This window comes from Pteropus vampyrus, unplaced genomic scaffold (assembly GCF_000151845.1).
Source record: "Pteropus vampyrus isolate Shadow unplaced genomic scaffold, Pvam_2.0 Scaffold152, whole genome shotgun sequence".
Lineage (NCBI taxonomy): Eukaryota > Metazoa > Chordata > Mammalia > Chiroptera > Pteropodidae > Pteropus > Pteropus vampyrus.
In genome coordinates, this window is record NW_011888933.1 from 184,586 (window position 1) to 202,338 (window position 17,753).

The 17,753-nt window shown below is 34.8% G+C and overlaps 1 protein-coding gene across 2 annotated transcripts in view; it reads right to left on the bottom strand.

Moving 5' to 3' along the window:
* Nucleotides 1–17,753, bottom strand: part of UNC80 (unc-80 homolog, NALCN channel complex subunit) — a 188,215-nt gene that overhangs the window by 50,741 nt on the left and 119,721 nt on the right. For both annotated transcript variants that reach the window (XM_011369629.1, XM_011369628.1), the window contains exons 31-37: nucleotides 12,139–12,320; nucleotides 11,496–11,627; nucleotides 8,937–9,123; nucleotides 8,194–8,325; nucleotides 6,168–6,311; nucleotides 3,427–3,527; nucleotides 2,124–2,210 (exon numbers count right to left, since the gene is read on the bottom strand). In XM_011369629.1, the coding sequence (XP_011367931.1) occupies nucleotides 2,124–2,210; nucleotides 3,427–3,527; nucleotides 6,168–6,311; nucleotides 8,194–8,325; nucleotides 8,937–9,123; nucleotides 11,496–11,627; nucleotides 12,139–12,320 (965 nt within the window). The remainder of the gene's footprint in view (nucleotides 1–2,123; nucleotides 2,211–3,426; nucleotides 3,528–6,167; nucleotides 6,312–8,193; nucleotides 8,326–8,936; nucleotides 9,124–11,495; nucleotides 11,628–12,138; nucleotides 12,321–17,753) is intronic.

Consider the following 17,753-nt stretch of genomic DNA (forward strand, 5'->3'; position numbering starts at 1 on the left):
TCTATCAATGCAGCCTGTGAAAACTGTAATGATCAGAGTGAGCCTTTCTGTGTATATCAGGAGAATGATGATTGAGATGGCAGGCTTGCTCATGAAGTGCTAGTGCATATTTGAAAGTTGAGGATTTGGAGATGTATTCCCTTAAAACTATCTGGGCAAGAGATAGGTCAGTGTTCCCAACATCCTTACCACACATATCTATAGTATTTGAAAAAAGATGTATAATAGGGTATTGGTTTAAAAATGACTCTGCTTTTACTGTTTTGCCATTCTTAGTACAAGACTCTGTCCCTAGACTACTGGAAGCATCCATGTGCTTGGGATTCAGGGGAAGATTAGAGTTTAGATAGATGCAAAACTAGAAATTTACATTCATGTAAAAAAGACTATATACATCAAGACCAAAGTGTTGTCAGTCCTTTTCTCTACCGGCTTATCAATTACCCAGCTGCACAAGGATAAAGAGGACCTATGTCTACTGTTAGGGCTCATTTACAATTGACAGGAAAGTATGGCAATAGGGAAGTGAAATGTCCACCTCCTTGTTCCAAGGTTAAAGATGGTAGAGAGCAGTAGTCCAGGAAAGCACTTCCCCTATCCAGTGACCTGGGGAATGGGCAGGAACACTGATGGGGTCCTTACCTGTAGTCTCATGTATCTCTGACAGGAATTCACCTCAGAGCTTTGCAATACCAACCTGGATGAACATGAACTTGGCAGAGCCCACACTTAAACTGAGGGAGGCTCTGATATTTGGCTTTGATAATCTATCTTTGGTTTTTGTGTAGTGTAGACAGGACCAAAAAGTAGCAGAAAGCTTAGCTGGAGAGCTTTCTAGATAGACTTGCCACAGGTTGGTGTCGCTTGAGTAGGACACTTTAGCTAGGGGACTTCCTAAGCTGGAGCCATATGGGACTCATGAACAGAACTCAGAGGCATGTCTACAGCACCGGAAGGAGCTGAGGTGAGGTCAAGTCTCCCAGCAGCACCGCCGGGAGCAAAGGAGTCTCAAGTACCACAGCAGCTATTTGGCTCCTGCCAGCCGGGCATCCAGCAACCAGCCTGATAAAGAGCACTGTCTCAGGAAGGGAGAAGCCAGATCAAACATTGAAAAAGGGCTAGAACGCTGAACAAAGGACCTTTTCTCCCCATTTGCACATAGAATTTAAAGATGAAAGCAGCTGGAATGGAAGAAAATTTATAGAAACTAAGTATTTTTAGCCAAGAGAGACTAAAACCTATCCAAAGGTACTATTTATTATTCTTATCAGTCTGAACTTAAAACTGGATTGGACACTTATTTATATTTTTTCCCATGTCAACTAGCAGGTGGATACTCAGGAGGAAAACTAAATCAGTTACAGACAAGAGAAAGGAATTACAATTTTCTCTGCACATCGGATTGTAGCATAAGTTAAATTTATCATTCCTCTACAGATGTACATGAATAACTCTTCTATTTCACAACCCGCTAAAAGACTGATGATAGTGAGGGAGAGAGAAGCAGCTCTCTCCGCATAGAAATTCATCTCTCTGCCTGGATTAAGGTGCAATTTCAAAGAACAGGCATCATGTCAACAGTCCCAAAACTGCATATTCATTTAGGATATAGGGAGAACACAAAGAAACTGGTAAATTCTGAAGGGTTCAGGAAGGAGCTGTCAGGGTAGCTTAAAGCACAGATAGTTGCCATGGAAAAATACACTCACAAATACTTTCCATTTACGGCAACGTGTGTGTGTGTGTGTGTGTGTGTGTGTGTATGTGTGTGTGTGTGTGTGTGTGTTTAAACAATGAAATAGGAAAAGGGAAAAATGGCTAAAAATGACATATGTTTTCTCAACAGAAAACTGAAATTAAGAACTAACATAAGGAAGTTGTATAATGCCAAAGGAAGACAGAGGAAAAGGACATTTTATTGAGTACCCACCACATGTCAAGGATTGTGCTAGAAAAGAGGGGCTTCCCCCTACACACAATGGTGAATTTAGCTGACCACAATTCACCTACAGTCATAGTATCAGTGGAAATTTATTGCCAAAAAATCTCCTAAGACCTTTTCTCATGTTGCTTCTTCCTACTTGGAAATGAACACAAAGAACCCACTGGAGGCTGAAACTCACCAAATAGTTGAATAGGATGTGAGATGTCTGAGCAGGAAAATCTCCAATATTCAAGAGAAGTTTGCGTAGCATGTACATTAACTCATCCTGAAAGAACAGAATTTCTATGTCTCATTGGGTTGCCATGCTGTAGGAAATAAAATTAACTTCTTGAAAAGCAGGGAGGTGGATAATTTTTACTTTTACTCACATGCTGATTTCCATTATGTACAACATTTTAATATAGCATATGTGATATCTGTTACATAGTATTTTAACCAACTGTAACACCTTCTCCTAAGAGCTAACATATGAAATCTCGAAGTAGTCATTAGACGACTTTTTTTTTTAAAACAAAAAAAAACTGCCTGTTTCTATAGGTCACAGGCAAATCACAGGAAAGCTGTATATTTAGTTAACTCTATTTGCTGTGGCTGCCAGGTGTGATGGAAATGTGAGGAGGATCTATGTTGAGAAACCATTAAACAAACTAGGCTTATTGAACTTCATAGTTCCGCTTCCTAGGTTTTGAGTGAAACAGATAAAGCTAGGCCAGGAGAGACTAAATGGAAATATAATTAATCTTACCTTTCAGAAACTAAACTTAATCTTCTAATGAACTGGACCATAACATAGAAATGAACAAATAATTCTTAATCACCAGTGTATTTAACCATTGCTTAGAAAACTACTTTTATTCATCATAATCTTACAGGGTGGTCTGATAAGTTAGATTTTTTGATTAATGAAGAGTTTCTACATATTCTAAAAATCTTCCTGCTTCCATCACAGAATACCAAGCAATCAGAATTCAATAGATGCACCCAGTACTAAGAACATTATACTGAATTTAATTTTGTTTAAAAGATCAAGAATCTTTATCTCAGGGTCACCCCTAGCGGTGTATCATACACTATGGAGACATTAGTTGATGGAGAAATTAGAAAGAAAACAGCAAAGTTTAATATTGCTCATTTTTATCACTATCTAAAGTACTTATTGGCTATGTGTCAGAGCAGTGGTTCCCCAACCTTTGTGGCACCGGGCACCAGTGATCCTATGAGAATCTAATGCCTGATGATCTGGGGTGGAGCTGAGGCAGTGATGCCAGTGCTGGGGAGCGGCTGCAAATACAGATGAAGCTTCTCTTGCTCACTCGCCACTCACCTCCTGCCATGGATGGTACTGGTCTATGGCCCAGGGGTTGGGGACCCCTGTGTCAGATGACATTGGTGTTGCATGCACAGCACAATAAAGTCATCGCTTGCTTTTAATAGTGCTCACACACAAGGCTATACAATTAAAAAAAAAAAGAATAATTTACTTGTCTATTGCTGATGGTCAGTTTTTCCAAAAAATGTCGAAGAACTGTTGATGGGTCTTCAATTAGGCAATTCCATAAGACTTGTTGAGCCACAGCACTCACTTTAAAAGAGAAAGAAAATTGAACATTTGTCTTAAATGGAAATAAACCTATTAGATAAAGTATTCAAATAATTTACTAAGCTTTAATTAGTCTCTTTTTCCTTAAAAAGATTATGTGAACTCTTGAAAGGTAAATATTTGTTCTTTTTGTTGTTTCTGAACATTTTCTCCTACAACAAAAAGGGAACAAATAAGTACAGGATGGTTGTTAGGCATTAGCATTGCTTTTGTAAAGAATACATTTGAGCTATGCAATGGAATATCATTAATTAAAAAGAAGGAAATCCTGTTACTTGTGATGACATGGATGTACTTTGAGGGCATGATGCTAAGCAAAATAAGCCAGACAGAGAAAGACAAATACTGTATTATCTTACTTATATGTGAAATCAAGAAAAAACAAAACAAAACAAAACTGAAATCGGAGAACAAATTGGTGGTTGCCAGAGGCAGGGGTTGGGGTAGGGGGGAAATTAGTGAAGGTGGTCAAAGTACAAACTTCCACTTATAAGATAAATCCTGGAGATGTAATGTACAGCTTTGCGACTATAGTTAACACTATATTGTAGATTTACAAGTTGCTAGGAGAGATCTTAAAAGTTCTTATCAAAAGAAAAAAAATTGTAACTATGTGTAGTGATAGATATTAACTACTTTTATTGTGGTAATCATTTCACACTATAGATATCTATATATAGAATCAAATAATTATGTTTTACACCTAAAACTAAGTGTTATATGTCAATAACATTTCAATTAAAAAAGAATGCATTTGTGAGTCTTTGTTTTGGAAATCACCTTAATATTAGCAGTGGTATTTATTAAATTAGTCATATTTAATTATTTGTTGTATGGAGAAATTCTTAAGTAATTATTTGGTTTTTAGAAAATACACTTTGCTTTAGAATGCAGAAGGATTAGAGATGATCTTTTACTGTTCACATGAATGCTTTACATAGTATCTCCTTCAGCAAGATAAAGTACTTGAGCTAGTAATAATTAGGCTCCCACTTCTAATGATGGATGTCTTAGTAATAAATAATTATTCCTAATGTGAAAGACAGTGCTACTTCTTTGGGGAAGGTGGTCAGGCTACAATTGCCTGGAAGTGCCCAGGCTAAGAAAGCAGGTGGATAAAAGTGAATGGTTGGTAAGCATTGAATGAACCTCAGTCTAAATGGTTTATTTAGTTTAGTTTTCTAAACTAGGGGTATAGAATTTAGCATGAATTTATCATTCAGCCTGTATTTTAAATAAATACTAACTTTTTTTTTGCTTCAGAAACTAACCATCCAATTAAAATTAAGAGCGATATAATAATATTAACAAGAGATGTAAATATAGGTTTTAGTTTTTATGTACTTTTATAAATAATTAAAATAGGCGTGGGTTTTTCTTAGGTTGAAATTGGTTACAAAACTACCTTTATGATATTATTTTTATTCACATTGCTGAAGTAAGGCAGTTTCATGCTTGAAACATGAAATGTACAGAAAAAAAAACCGAAGAGGAAAATAAGACTCGTAAGTCTACCAATCACAGAAACAACTACAAACATTTTGGAGTGTGTCCTTTCATACATGTGATATATATATTTACATGTATTTTAAAATAATATTATATAGAAAATATTCTTTGGTACTCAGTTTTTTACTTAGCAATATATTGAACTCTTTCTATGTTAATATTCTAATGTGCAAAAAATCCTGTCATACAGAGGTACTATGATTAATTGCCTGTTATGGACATTTAAACTCTTTTCATATATTTGTTATTTTAAATTATGTGCAAAGTAGACTGTCCTAGACAAACCTTTATAGAGTCCTCGTTATTGCCTTAGGAAACTGCTAGAAGTCAAAATCTATGTTAAAGGGTTTTCATACTTTTTAGGTTTTTGACACATTTCATAAAACTCTGTTCCAAAATGCTTGTATCTAATTTTACACTACCATCTGCAAAGTGTGAAAATATTCTTTTCTCTGAATCTTTACCAACTACAGGTAGTTTCATTTAAAATAATCTTTGAAATATTTTAGCTAAAATGAAAGATTTCATTGTTTTACATAGCAATGTTGTTTACAGATGTTATTGGCCATAGGATTGTGTCTATATCTTTTGCCCATTTTCCTATTGGAGTTTTAAAAAATAAATACTTAGTTATAGGGTTTTTAAATTTTATTATTAATATTTGCTGTCTGTTACAAATGTAACTCACCTCTGCCCCTAGTTTATCATTTTGTCTTGCAACTATTCTCTTTAGGTAGCATCTCTGGACAGGTAATCAAGTGGGAAAGATGACATTGGTGGTGTCAAGCTAATGGCTAAGATTTCTAAGGTGGCCAAAATCACTCTTTGGCTTCTATGTGGCCAAATTAATGTTGTTTTGTTCTCTGGTTATAAATAATGCTCCTGGACCCAACTAGCTATTTTAAATGCCATTTGTTAGTCATCAAAGTGGTAGGAAGAGGAGAAAGTAGTGTTAACACAGTACACTACAAACTCGTAATTATAATATGTGCATAAAACAACTCAACATGTGACCAGTAGTTAACGTCTTCAAGAACAATCTACTGTCCTACATCCGAGAAACAGCCTATGTATTTTATTTGAGTATTAATGTTTTTACAAGTAAAACTGTACCTGCTACTCCATCTTCTCGCACCTCACCATCCTCCATGAGATGAACAATGGGGAGCACTGCTGCACAGATGCATGCTGGGAACACCGCCTGTGGGGGCTGAGGCACATGGTGGTTTGGGGTGTGTTCGGTGGTGTGCTCCTCATCTGAAGAGGAAGACATAATCAGGGTGCTTTTTTCAGTATTGTAAGTCTAACATAACCATAACTTCTTAGCTCAAGGCCTACTTATTTAACGTTTTTTTGTATATAGATATCTAGTTGTCCCAGCGCCATTTGTTGAAAAGACTATTCTTTCCCCATTTAATTTTCTCGGCATTCTTTTCAAACACAAAATCAATATAAATGTAATAGTTTATTTCTGGTTGTTCAATTTTATTCCATTGATCTGTATGTCCATCCTTACATAAGACCACAGAATCTTGATCACTACAACTTCGTAGTTAAGTTTTGAAATTGGGAAATGTGAGTCTTCTCATTTTGTTCTTCATTTCCAAGATTATTATGGCTATTCAAGGATGTGGAGAAATTTGTTGTATGGAGAAATTCTTAAGTAATGATTTGGTTTTTAGAAAATATGCTTTGCTTTAGAATGCAGATCTTTTACTGTTCACATGAATGCTTTACATAGTATCTTTGGAAACATCTTGTATCTTTACATAGCCACTGTGGAAACAGCTTGGTAGTTTTCCTCACAAAATCTGTACATAACTGTTCATAGCAGCATAATTAATTACTAATAGCAAAAAGTATAAACAATCCAAAAGTTCACTAACAGGTGAATTGATAAAATATGGTATATCAATAAATAGAATACTATCTGGTAATAAAAAGAAATGAAGAATTGATACATGCAACAATATGTGACAATATTGAAAAAAATTATGCTGAGTCAAAGAATCCAGTCACAAAAGGCCACATAATGTATGTTTCTATTTATATGACATGTACAGACTAGGCAAATCCATAGAAATAAAAAGATTATTTCTTGCCAGGGCTTGAGGGAAGTGGTAGATAACAAATGACTAATGAGTATAAGACTCTCTTTTGGGGATGACAAAAATATTCTAAAATTAAATAGTGATGATGATTGCAACTCTATGAATATCCTAATAATCACTGCATTGTATATTTCAAAAGGGTAAATTTTGTGGTATGTAAATATCTCAATAAAGGTGTTATAAACAATATACATGTGCCTTGGGCCCTGTCTCCATAAGCTGTGATTAATTAGCAATGGTCCTTTTTGAAGTTCCCGAGGGTTGTGCAAACAAGGGTTGAGAACTATTGGTTTCTGTAAAACTTTTTAATATGACTTTAGAAATCAGTGATGAAATCTGTATAATCATAAAGCATCATTTTTGTACAACTTTTTGATGCCTTTATAAATCAGTGATGAAATTTTCCTAATCATGAAGCAGTTAGCCCCAGACAGCTGTACATCATTAGAGAAGCATATTTTTTAAATTCTCGGGACTGAAGAGCATTACATTTCTCCCCTGAAATCAGATTTCATTACAGGAGAAGTATGAATTTTGGACTTCCTTTAGTTGTTTAATTATTCCAGCACAGCATCTTAAAGCATCCTACTCGGTCTTGGCCACACACTGGAACACCCTGAGTAGATTTTAAAAAAACTGGAGTGTGGGTCCCACCCTTAGATATTCTGATTTGGTCTTGGGTGTGGCTTGGGCATTTTTTTTAAAAGCTCCTCAGTTGATTGTAATATGTAGCCAGGGGAGAAAACTGTTAACTGGTTAGAATAATGTCTACTGAAACCTCAGCAGTATGATTACATGAAATGTAATTAAAATACAGCCAACTTATAAAGTACAATTGCTGGGTAAAATCAATGATACTTTTTTTTAGGGTTCCACTCAATCCAATATTTTTTTTAAAACTTCAAGTCATGAAGCAAGTTATTTAATGACAAGAGTGCAGTGTAATAAAGTGAGATAATATTAACTAGAAAATGTTTCGAAACACACAAGTCACATGGAATAAATAACACATTTGCAAGAATACGTACCTTCAGCACTGACAGCTGAACGCACAGACCAGACCGACCCTCGGCGGAAGGAGTAATTCCTATGGGAAGTGCTGGAGGTACAGGATGGACTGACAGACAGTCGGCGGGATGCCAGATTGGTGACTTCTTCTACTGGCAAAGAAAATGGAGAATGTAAACTTTGGTTTTATAACCAAAATGGTTATCATCACAACTATAGTTGTATCTTACATCACATGTGTATACTGCTTTCAGAGCATAAAGCTTAAGCAATTTGGAGTGTACTTAGAAAAGGAAAGAAATTACAGAAAGACAGAAAATTTCTCCGAAAGATTTCACAAAAGCAGGGTAGAGAATCACTGAATTTAGAATGATTACTAAGTCATTTTTTTGATACCAATAGATTGTCTGCACTTGTGCAGGTTGAAAGTAATTAATGGACTAACCCCATTTTTAATGGTGAAAGAATTGACTGCATCTACTTTAATAAACACTCTGAATTCAGCTGTTCCCTGAATCATTATCACTACTTGGTCCATTCTCATATTGGTTCATTCATGGCTAACATCCTCCTCTGTAAACAGGCCAACTATAATCATTTAGAAAAAAAAAGTTTCTCTCTTTGGACAGTGTCAGGAGGTGAGAGGGAGATAGAGGGAACATATCATCTCATTTCACATAAAACTATCTATGTTTATTTCAAAGCAAGTCCTTTTCCATTCTTGTGACTCAGCCTCCCAAGAAGTCCCGTGTATAGAGGGCACCTTCTTCTTCTGGCTCTGAGTTGGGTGTGCAGGTGGGCTCATAACAAGCCTCCTGGGTGATGGGGATGGCGGTGATGAGGCTGGCTTCTCGACCAAGACGTTTCTTCTCTTCCTCTTGTTGCAAGTTCTTTAATATATGTTCTGCCCTTTGATGGGAGCGGGACACAGCCCGGGCTGAAAAGGATTTCTATAGAGACATAAAGGCAAGTTTATTTAACAGCAACTCTTCTGCAAGACATAAATCGTGTTCCAATGAATTACACAAATATGGTAGTTTGTCCTCAGGAAATGATAGGGCATCCACGATCTAGTATCATGGAAATTTATTTGTTTCTTCTACCAGGATTTCAGATTATGTACAACTAAGTGATTCTTTTTCATTTAATCAGAATAATCTTTCAAGAACATCTGTAATTTCTGGCAAGAACCTTATTTCACCAAAGGGAGATGTCAATGATCTCCTCTTTAAACATTAAAATCAAATAAAAAATGTAATACTCTATTCATTTCCAAAATTTTTTGAACTGGCTTTACACGAAGGACATTTATTTCATAAGATTAATAAAAGAGAAAGTTAGGACTTTCTCTTACTTAGATCTATCTCTCATAAAAACCAATTAGTTATGTAATTTATTTCACTTTTGTATCTCAAGTAACTACCACACTGTAAATACTTAATATTTTTAGATAAATACAATGGCACAGTGTAAATACTTAACAACGTTTGTAGAAACAAAGTTACTGAATGGAAATTATGAGAGAGAATAGTGTTACTAAGGTTGAATGTAAAATTTGACTGTTTGCCAGCAGTAAAGGCATAACAAGGAAGAATAAAGGAGAGATGAGTCACTACGCAAAATGGCTATTTTATTTCTCCTTTATCCATGATGATTATGCTGAGACAAGTTCCAATAGCTTTGGGGACAAAGTCAGTGGTCTCAGAACAGGGAAACAATCACTGTAGTTCTTTGTTACCAATGTGAAGCAATGTCTATGCACAATAGCAATTCCATATCTCTTTAATAGCTAGTAGTAATATACAGGGTTTTATAGACAGACAAGGGGTGTTGGTCACTCTTCTAAAGGGCTGCATTTATGGAATCCCCTTTAATGAATAAGACTAAAGGTTTTTAGTCTTTTAACACAAGACTAAAATTTTCCTATGATGAATGGCACAACATCAATTAAGGGCATTTGATGGGCCAAACAGCAATTCATTTTCAAAGTCAGGGGTTAAGACAGTTTATTATAATAAGGTAAGCTAACAGTTATGGAATGAGAGAAAAATAACTGGATATAGAATTAGGGGACTTGGTTTGAAATTCATTGTGAACTTGGGATAGAGAGTGTGCTTGGGTCAAATGAATCCATCACCTGTATGAGAGAAAAATCAAAGATCATTACACCAGTGGTTCAAATGCTGGAATTACTGCACATATGGGGGAAGAACCAGGTATGCCTTTCTCTTTGAAACAAAACCCATCAGATACAAAGGTATCGTATGCAGTAGAATTAAAATAAAAAATTTTGATGGTAAAGAGTTTAAACAAACAGTTTTTCTCCAAAGAAAACTACACTGTCTAGAAAACGTATATTTGATATGCAACATGTTCAATCAACATATTCAATTAACTTTCTAAAGAAGTATGAATAAAAACACCAATAACTTTGTTTTTTGCCATTCAAAGTGGTATTAAAAAATAACTCTAGTTAATGTGAATAAAGAAGACACTTTCCTATTTTATTTTTAGAAGGGTAAAATGGTACAACATTCCTGGGGCTATTTTATGAGATAGAGCAAAAATCTTTAATAGTTATGTACCAATTGCCCTAAATCCCATGTAAATTTAATTGAAGAAATAATCATAGATTTCCCAAATTTTCTACATTACTCTTGCAATATAGAAAAAATGCTATTTGACAGGTGAAAAAAGCATATTTTTAGGATTCATTTTTTTCAAAAGGCACCTACATATTCTTGGTTCTTGCCTACAAATAGACTGCATTCTAAACTTAACTGTTTATGCATTATATTACATATAGCAGTGCTACATTAGGGTAGCTATGACCTGAGGTCTCAGAGTGATGTTTGTGATAATGATACTGATGATCAACAAGATGAAGAACAGACCAAGGTCCAAACAAGAAACAAGAACTGCCAGTTCTTCTTATTTGTCCAGGGTCAATATCAATAACTTTTAGATAGCTTATGTATTATAGGTTAAATGAATATGTTTATTTTATAATAAATGGAAGCAAAAGTGTTACCTTTGACCAAGAAATCAATGCCTAATACTTTTAATAGCTTCATTAGGTGGCTATTTCTTTAATTATAAAACAAAACTGTGCGGGTTTGGAGGTCTGCAAATGCTCACTACCAGATGTTAGTTCCTTCTATTGTATTCACAAGAACAAAAACCTTTTGTGGGTGATTTTCTGTGTTGTTATTGCATTTTTATGACAAATATAAACAAATCATCTTACATATTCATTGTTCCTCATTCTTATATGTACACTATGGAGCATCAAGATGTGGGAAAGAAAATGCCTGTTACTCACAGACTGGTCTTCATTAATGGGGTCCTGGACACTCCCGCTGCACTGAGGGACCCATGGGGGGTCAAACATTGGGACAGATGGCATTCCAAGCACTGGTGAGGGCAGGGTGAAGTTTATGCTGGGAGGCGGGATCTGTTAGTTGATATCAGAAGAATTAGTTGAGTAAGATGAAGAATAAGCTTGAATGAGTCTTAATTATGACATAATTTTAGGGCACACAGGATGTTACAGAATTTAGGATGAACCTCTCTGGGCCTCAGTGTATTTATTAATAAAATAAAGAATTTCAACTACATGATCTCTATTTGTGTTAATCATCACATCCTCCAAAAAACATCTATCTGTTATATACATACAGCAAAATGTTTAGATGTTTATACCCCAAACATTATGTACTTACCTCAGGGGATGGGAGAAACATTTAGACTTTACAGATAATTGATTTTCTCACTCTACATTCTTCTATATTTTAATTTTTTAATAACGAGAATTCATTCATATATGTTAGTTTTACTTATATACTCAGAGAGAGAAAAAAAGAAGCATCTCTTGGGCCATACACCGCAGATTTGTGGTAAAAGCATTTCAACAAGCCTTAGGTTGGATTTGCTAATCTAATTCCTATGTGGGAAGTACCCCTCACCTTAAAAATCTGCTGTGCTCCCTCCTCCATCCGGGGCCAGACCTGATAGCGAAACCGCCAGAGCGTGTGGAACTTGAGGACAGCGTTCAGCCTCTGCACAGTCTCTGGATGGTGGAACTCGGACATTAGCATGTCGGACACGGCCTCAGGGACTTTCACCGCACACAGCAGGAACATGGCAGCTAGAGACAGTCAACAGTTCATCAGCTACCCATCTTTTAATTTTGCTTGATTTCTGAGGATGGAGAGAAGGGGAATTTGCTCCTATTTCTTGAAAATGCCTCATGAGCTAATAGAACCAGGCCACTAGCATCAGCAAAAGCAAACGTGTCTCAGCACTGGAAACCAAACATCAGCCTTTGTGAAATCCACAATCTTCCAATATCTGGTAAAAGGGCAGGGACAGCATGATATTTCAGTAGAATAGCTTATTGTATGCAAAGCTTCCTTTGGTTTATAGTGAAAAGTAAATGCCAGAGGAAACAAATAAAAAAAGGAAACTAGATAGTGAAATGCCTAGAGTCATCTCATAGTAATCCTGGGACAATACATAAAAATATCAATGAAAAACTATCTCAGTTGCATTAATGATAATAAAAATAATATCCACATTGTAGACTCTATTAGAAACTTTTAACCTTCCTAGAAATAGAAGAGATTGAGAAGCTAAAAAAGATTTCATAAATCATAGTACCATTTTTTTTTAATTTCCAGAAAATATAAATGTCACTATAGAAAAGTTGGGGCCATAAATTATAAAGCTAATGAATAATGAGATATATATATAAATTCTCTATAGCATAGATGGAGGAGCCTGTGGAAATTATAAAAACATAATTTAAAATCTCTCTTATACTTTTCCCCAAAGTCTCAATACGTCATTTAAGTTATCTTAGCTTTTGTGCCATGAGCCTTCAGAATTTATTTGAACATTTCTTTTTCTGGACTGGGTCCAGAAACCAGCCTGAGTCAGATTGGATCAGTCTTAAAAACCAGGCTGGTCCAACTTAATCTGGACTGGGTCTAGTATGAGGCCTTAGGTGAATAAAATTTTGTTTTAAGGTTGAACAAGCGTGTTAACCTTATCAAAGATAATCTTAAATTTCAGTGGCCACAGCGGAGAAGTTTTAACTATCCTAGATAAGCTTATCCATTTATGAGGTACCCTAGAGAAAAAGTGATCTCAGCAGGCACTCATTATAAAACACAAAGGAAAAATAATTTTCCCTCCTCGACAGTTACTGGTGACTAGGACAATACCTGCTGAGACACCCGATTCACTCCAGAGCCTACTGATGGCACCCTGGGAAGATTGGCAGAAGCTGGCAAAAGGTATGAATTTTTATAAAAGTCAGCTTTCCCAGATCTCTATCTATGGTGCCTGGTTGAGACAGGAAGGTAAAAATTCTTGCTGTCCCTTCCTTTATAAATTCAGATTGGCAGGAAGAAAAAAAAACGTTGGGTATTGATTCTTTCTCTCTCAGGAATAGCTACTGCCTTCATGTTTGTCTTGTTTTGTGTCCTGAGAATTTGGCTTGGCAATCATCAGGTTGGGGCCCCCCAAAATATGGTCAGATAGAAATGTGGAAAGATTTACTGAAATGTTTCAAAGAAATACAGCTCTAAATCTAGAATGTAGAAATCTTTTTATTTCTATCTTAGTTCAAGATCTTCTTCCTGATGTAAAGAAGCAAATCAAGGATAATATGGTTAGATGGCTGGGTCTTTATTATCAGGTTGCAACGCGGTTCTTTGAGGAATTAAAAACTGTGCTTGTCTAACAAATCAAGTCTTTACAACAACAGAAATGAAGCTCTAGAAACAATTTAAAGCCCACCTATCCTTTTTACCAATTTCAAAAACTATTCATTTAAAAACGTTTGCAGATATTGTAAAAAAAATATGGATTTAGAAAGCAGAAGCCCTTCTTGGATAAACTTGCATCCCTTCTCTGTGCCTTTGAGATGTACATATTCTACCTGTCTTCTCTAGGAACAGAGAGCCGTTCTTGAAATACAAACTTCAGAGAGTTTATCCTTATGGCGGGGAGGGGAGAAGAAGCTATTTAAAAAACCAGGTAAATGAAAAATCTTAAGTATTTTTACACAAATATTAGTAAAAGCTTTAGCCATCTGAGCAGGTAAACTTAACTTATTCTATCTACTAGAAACACAATTTCGGTACAACTGTTCTTTCATAAACTAGTCAGTTTTTCATTACTGTACCTGTTTCATGGATAAAATTTTAAAATGAAAACTATAAGATCTCTGTATCTGTCTATATGGTTATGTATGTCTATGTGTTTATGTTGTAAATGTGTGATATTTTTCTACTTATGAGTGGTATTGCCAAAATTAATTTGTAAAAAGCTCTATCAGAATTGAATATAATACTTTTATTCTACCTAGGTTTACTAAAAGTCAAATAAGATGATGTTATCTCCTATAGAATTGTTAGCAAGAAAGATGATGGTTAGCTCTTTAATGTCTCGTGAAATTTTCATGAGTAATCTAAAAAACAAGTAATTAAATAGATGTAAGTAAAAGTTAAAAATAAACTTTCAATAATAATTATGCTTTATGATGTCTACTTCAAAATAGCTTCCAAAATATTTTTGGTAATTTGAAAACAAAGTTACATTGAGATAAATTAAATGATGAATATTCACTGAATACCTAAATCTTTACCAAAAAAGATAAAATATTAAAACATTAATTACTGAGCATAGATTTATCCACTTTTGGCTTCTTTTTACAGAGGAACTAAAGATATTTGGGTCTATTAATAAATATGCTTTGTGCCACACTGAAAATTTTACTATGAGGAAAAATATAATTCTAGAAATTGTGAAATGTATTTATAAATTTGTCAATCCACACAACGTTGGCATAACAACGGTTCACAATGTTTACTTCTTAGTTTTCACTAGGAATAAAGGCTTTGAAAGGGTTAAGAATTCTAATCTATATATGTAATTAAAACTACTTGGATATAGTAAAGATGAAAAGAAACAATTGTGCAAAGAAAGTAAAATAACTAGTTATTCTAGAAGGAAAAAGAAAAAAAAAAAAGGACAAAACCTGAATGGATATTTTAAAAGCTGTAGAGGTGTGTGGAAAAGGAACCTTGGAAAAAGAATTTTACGTGTGGTCAAGATGACTGAACTTGCAGTGCATGTATTTAACATTTTAAAGAATGAGTTTGATGTCTAATCTCGGAAGCTAAGCAGGGTCGGGCCTGATTACTACTTGGATGGGAGACCACCTAGGAAGACCAGGTGCTGTAGGTGTAAAAAATAAAAAAATAAGGGATTGTAAGCTGACAAGGTCCTTGCAATCTGTGAGGTCAACCAAGGGTTGTCTCATCTAATAAAAAATAAAAATAAAAATAAAGAATGAGTTTGAATATCAAAAGTATATCAAAAGTAAAAAATTAGAATTTGTTTTTTTCTCTGTGAAAAGGACAAAGTTTTCTGGGACTACTGGTCTGCTGTTGATAAAAGATTGTGAAAGGTGTTTGTTTTTTTTTTTTTACTTTTCGAGTAATCAATCTACCTGGAAAGCAAAGATTTTGTGTCTTACCAAAATAATATACTGTGCTTCTTGTTGTCTTCTTCAGGCCTTTGATTACTTAAGAAAGCCCAGTCTTATCAATACTAAAAGAGCTAAGTTTTGTTCATAGCTATTAACCTTTTGTATTTGCCTTTAAAATCTTCTATTGTCATTTTAGTTAAATAGATAATTAAGCATATTTCATAATGGTTCAAGATCCTATTTAGTCAAATGTTCTTTTTTTTTTTTTTACATTTTGACAACTTCTCAAAATCAAATTCTAAATGGAGTCTTTTTGACCTCAAAGTAACTTTAGATTTCCCTGAAAGCCCCTAAAAAAATCTCAAAGAATTTGTCTCCCACCTTGTAAAAGAGAGATGTTAAACTAATCAAGCTTATTTGGTATGCTAAATTATGTAGGAAGTATTGTCAATAAGAAGTGATGATAAACCTTCTTAAGTTATATGTGTAGGAATATGTTACTAATATAGGTATTCTAGAAACTCAAGTTTCTAGAAATTCGCCAATGCTTTTACTGTCCAATTATTATCCTAAATTATTATATGCCACAGAAGTAAATACATTTCCTTATCAAATGAACTCTCATCAGATCTTTAATCATGACTATTTTCTCAAGTCTTTTTGTCATTTATAGACAGTTATTGCTTTTTTCTGATGCTTTTGCAAAGATGCTTCATCTTCAGAGAGATTCATGAAAAGGACTCAGACAAGTGCTCTAGAATATAGGCTTCTGATAACTTTAAGATCATAACACTTAGCTGAGTAAGAAGTTCCAGAACTAATGGAATAACTAGGTTCAAGTAGAACAAGAATTAATAACATGGGATTGAATGAACTGATGAATGATTATATATTTTTTACAACTTTTCTTTGAAACATTGCTGGTTCCTTAATGTTTTATTCTTCCAGATTTTCTCTTTTCTCTTGAACTATCTATGGTTTACAGTATAATTCTTAAAATCATATCTCTGTAAGCAGAATTGAAACATTCACTTTTTCTCCCTATCTGATCCTTCCAGAATTCAGAAAGTTATTGAATATTCTTATTTTTATGGCAAAAGAATTATTAGCAAAAGCTCAATAAGCGTCTGTTCTCCTTATAACAGAACACAATGGGAACACTAGTTATATTACTAAGGCTTTGACCGGAGTGTCATATTTGAAAGTATGCTTAAAATCAGAAATGACCAGACGGTTTTAAAGGACTAAGGTTAACCTTATGGAAGCAATAAAAGCTTCTTGGAAAAACTGGCCCAGTACCTTGCTTATGGGGTTCTCTGCAGCCTTACTAGGTGAGTAAGGAAAGTCACTTCCTGGCAGGCCCAGGATACTCAAGATATCGTGGGGATTATAAAAAGATAGGAACTTACCCAAATATATAGGTATTCCAGGCAAGTCTGATGGTGTTTTTGACTTGGCTTCTTAGCCTAAAGAGGCTTTTAAAAATCCAGTCTAAGATTCTTTATGAAAAGTTCCAGCAAAGCAGATTTAAAGAGAATCTATGTGGTCAATCACTATTCTTATTGCACTTATATAAATAATCAGGCCAACTTTAATGACACTAGACTTATTTTGCAAACAAATTCATCTCTGTGATTATCTCTGATAGATATATGGGTGGTTGCAGAGAAAAAAAAAATTGTTTCAGGAGAAAAATTGTAATACAACTTTGTGGATATCGAATTCAAGTCCCGGTCATTGTCGTTGAGGTTTTGTTATATATCTGTACACCAAATTGAATCCTGAATTCTCCTAGTTTCCTCAAGTATCTGGTTACAACTCTCCAAACTAACATTTCCAATTTTTTTTCCCCACCATTCTGATTTGAAATCACTAAGAACAAAGACTGGTGTCCTTGAATCTCTTTGAAAGGGATCAATCATATCGGGTTCTCCTCACTACCCAGCTGGCAGCCAAACTTCAGGGACTTGAACCTTGGGTCCTCATTTCCCAATTAACAAGAGCTCCTCCAAATGCTTAGAGCTGCACACCGACTGGAGATCTAAAATTAAAGCTGACTGGAAAGGGTCCTCCTTAGAAGCA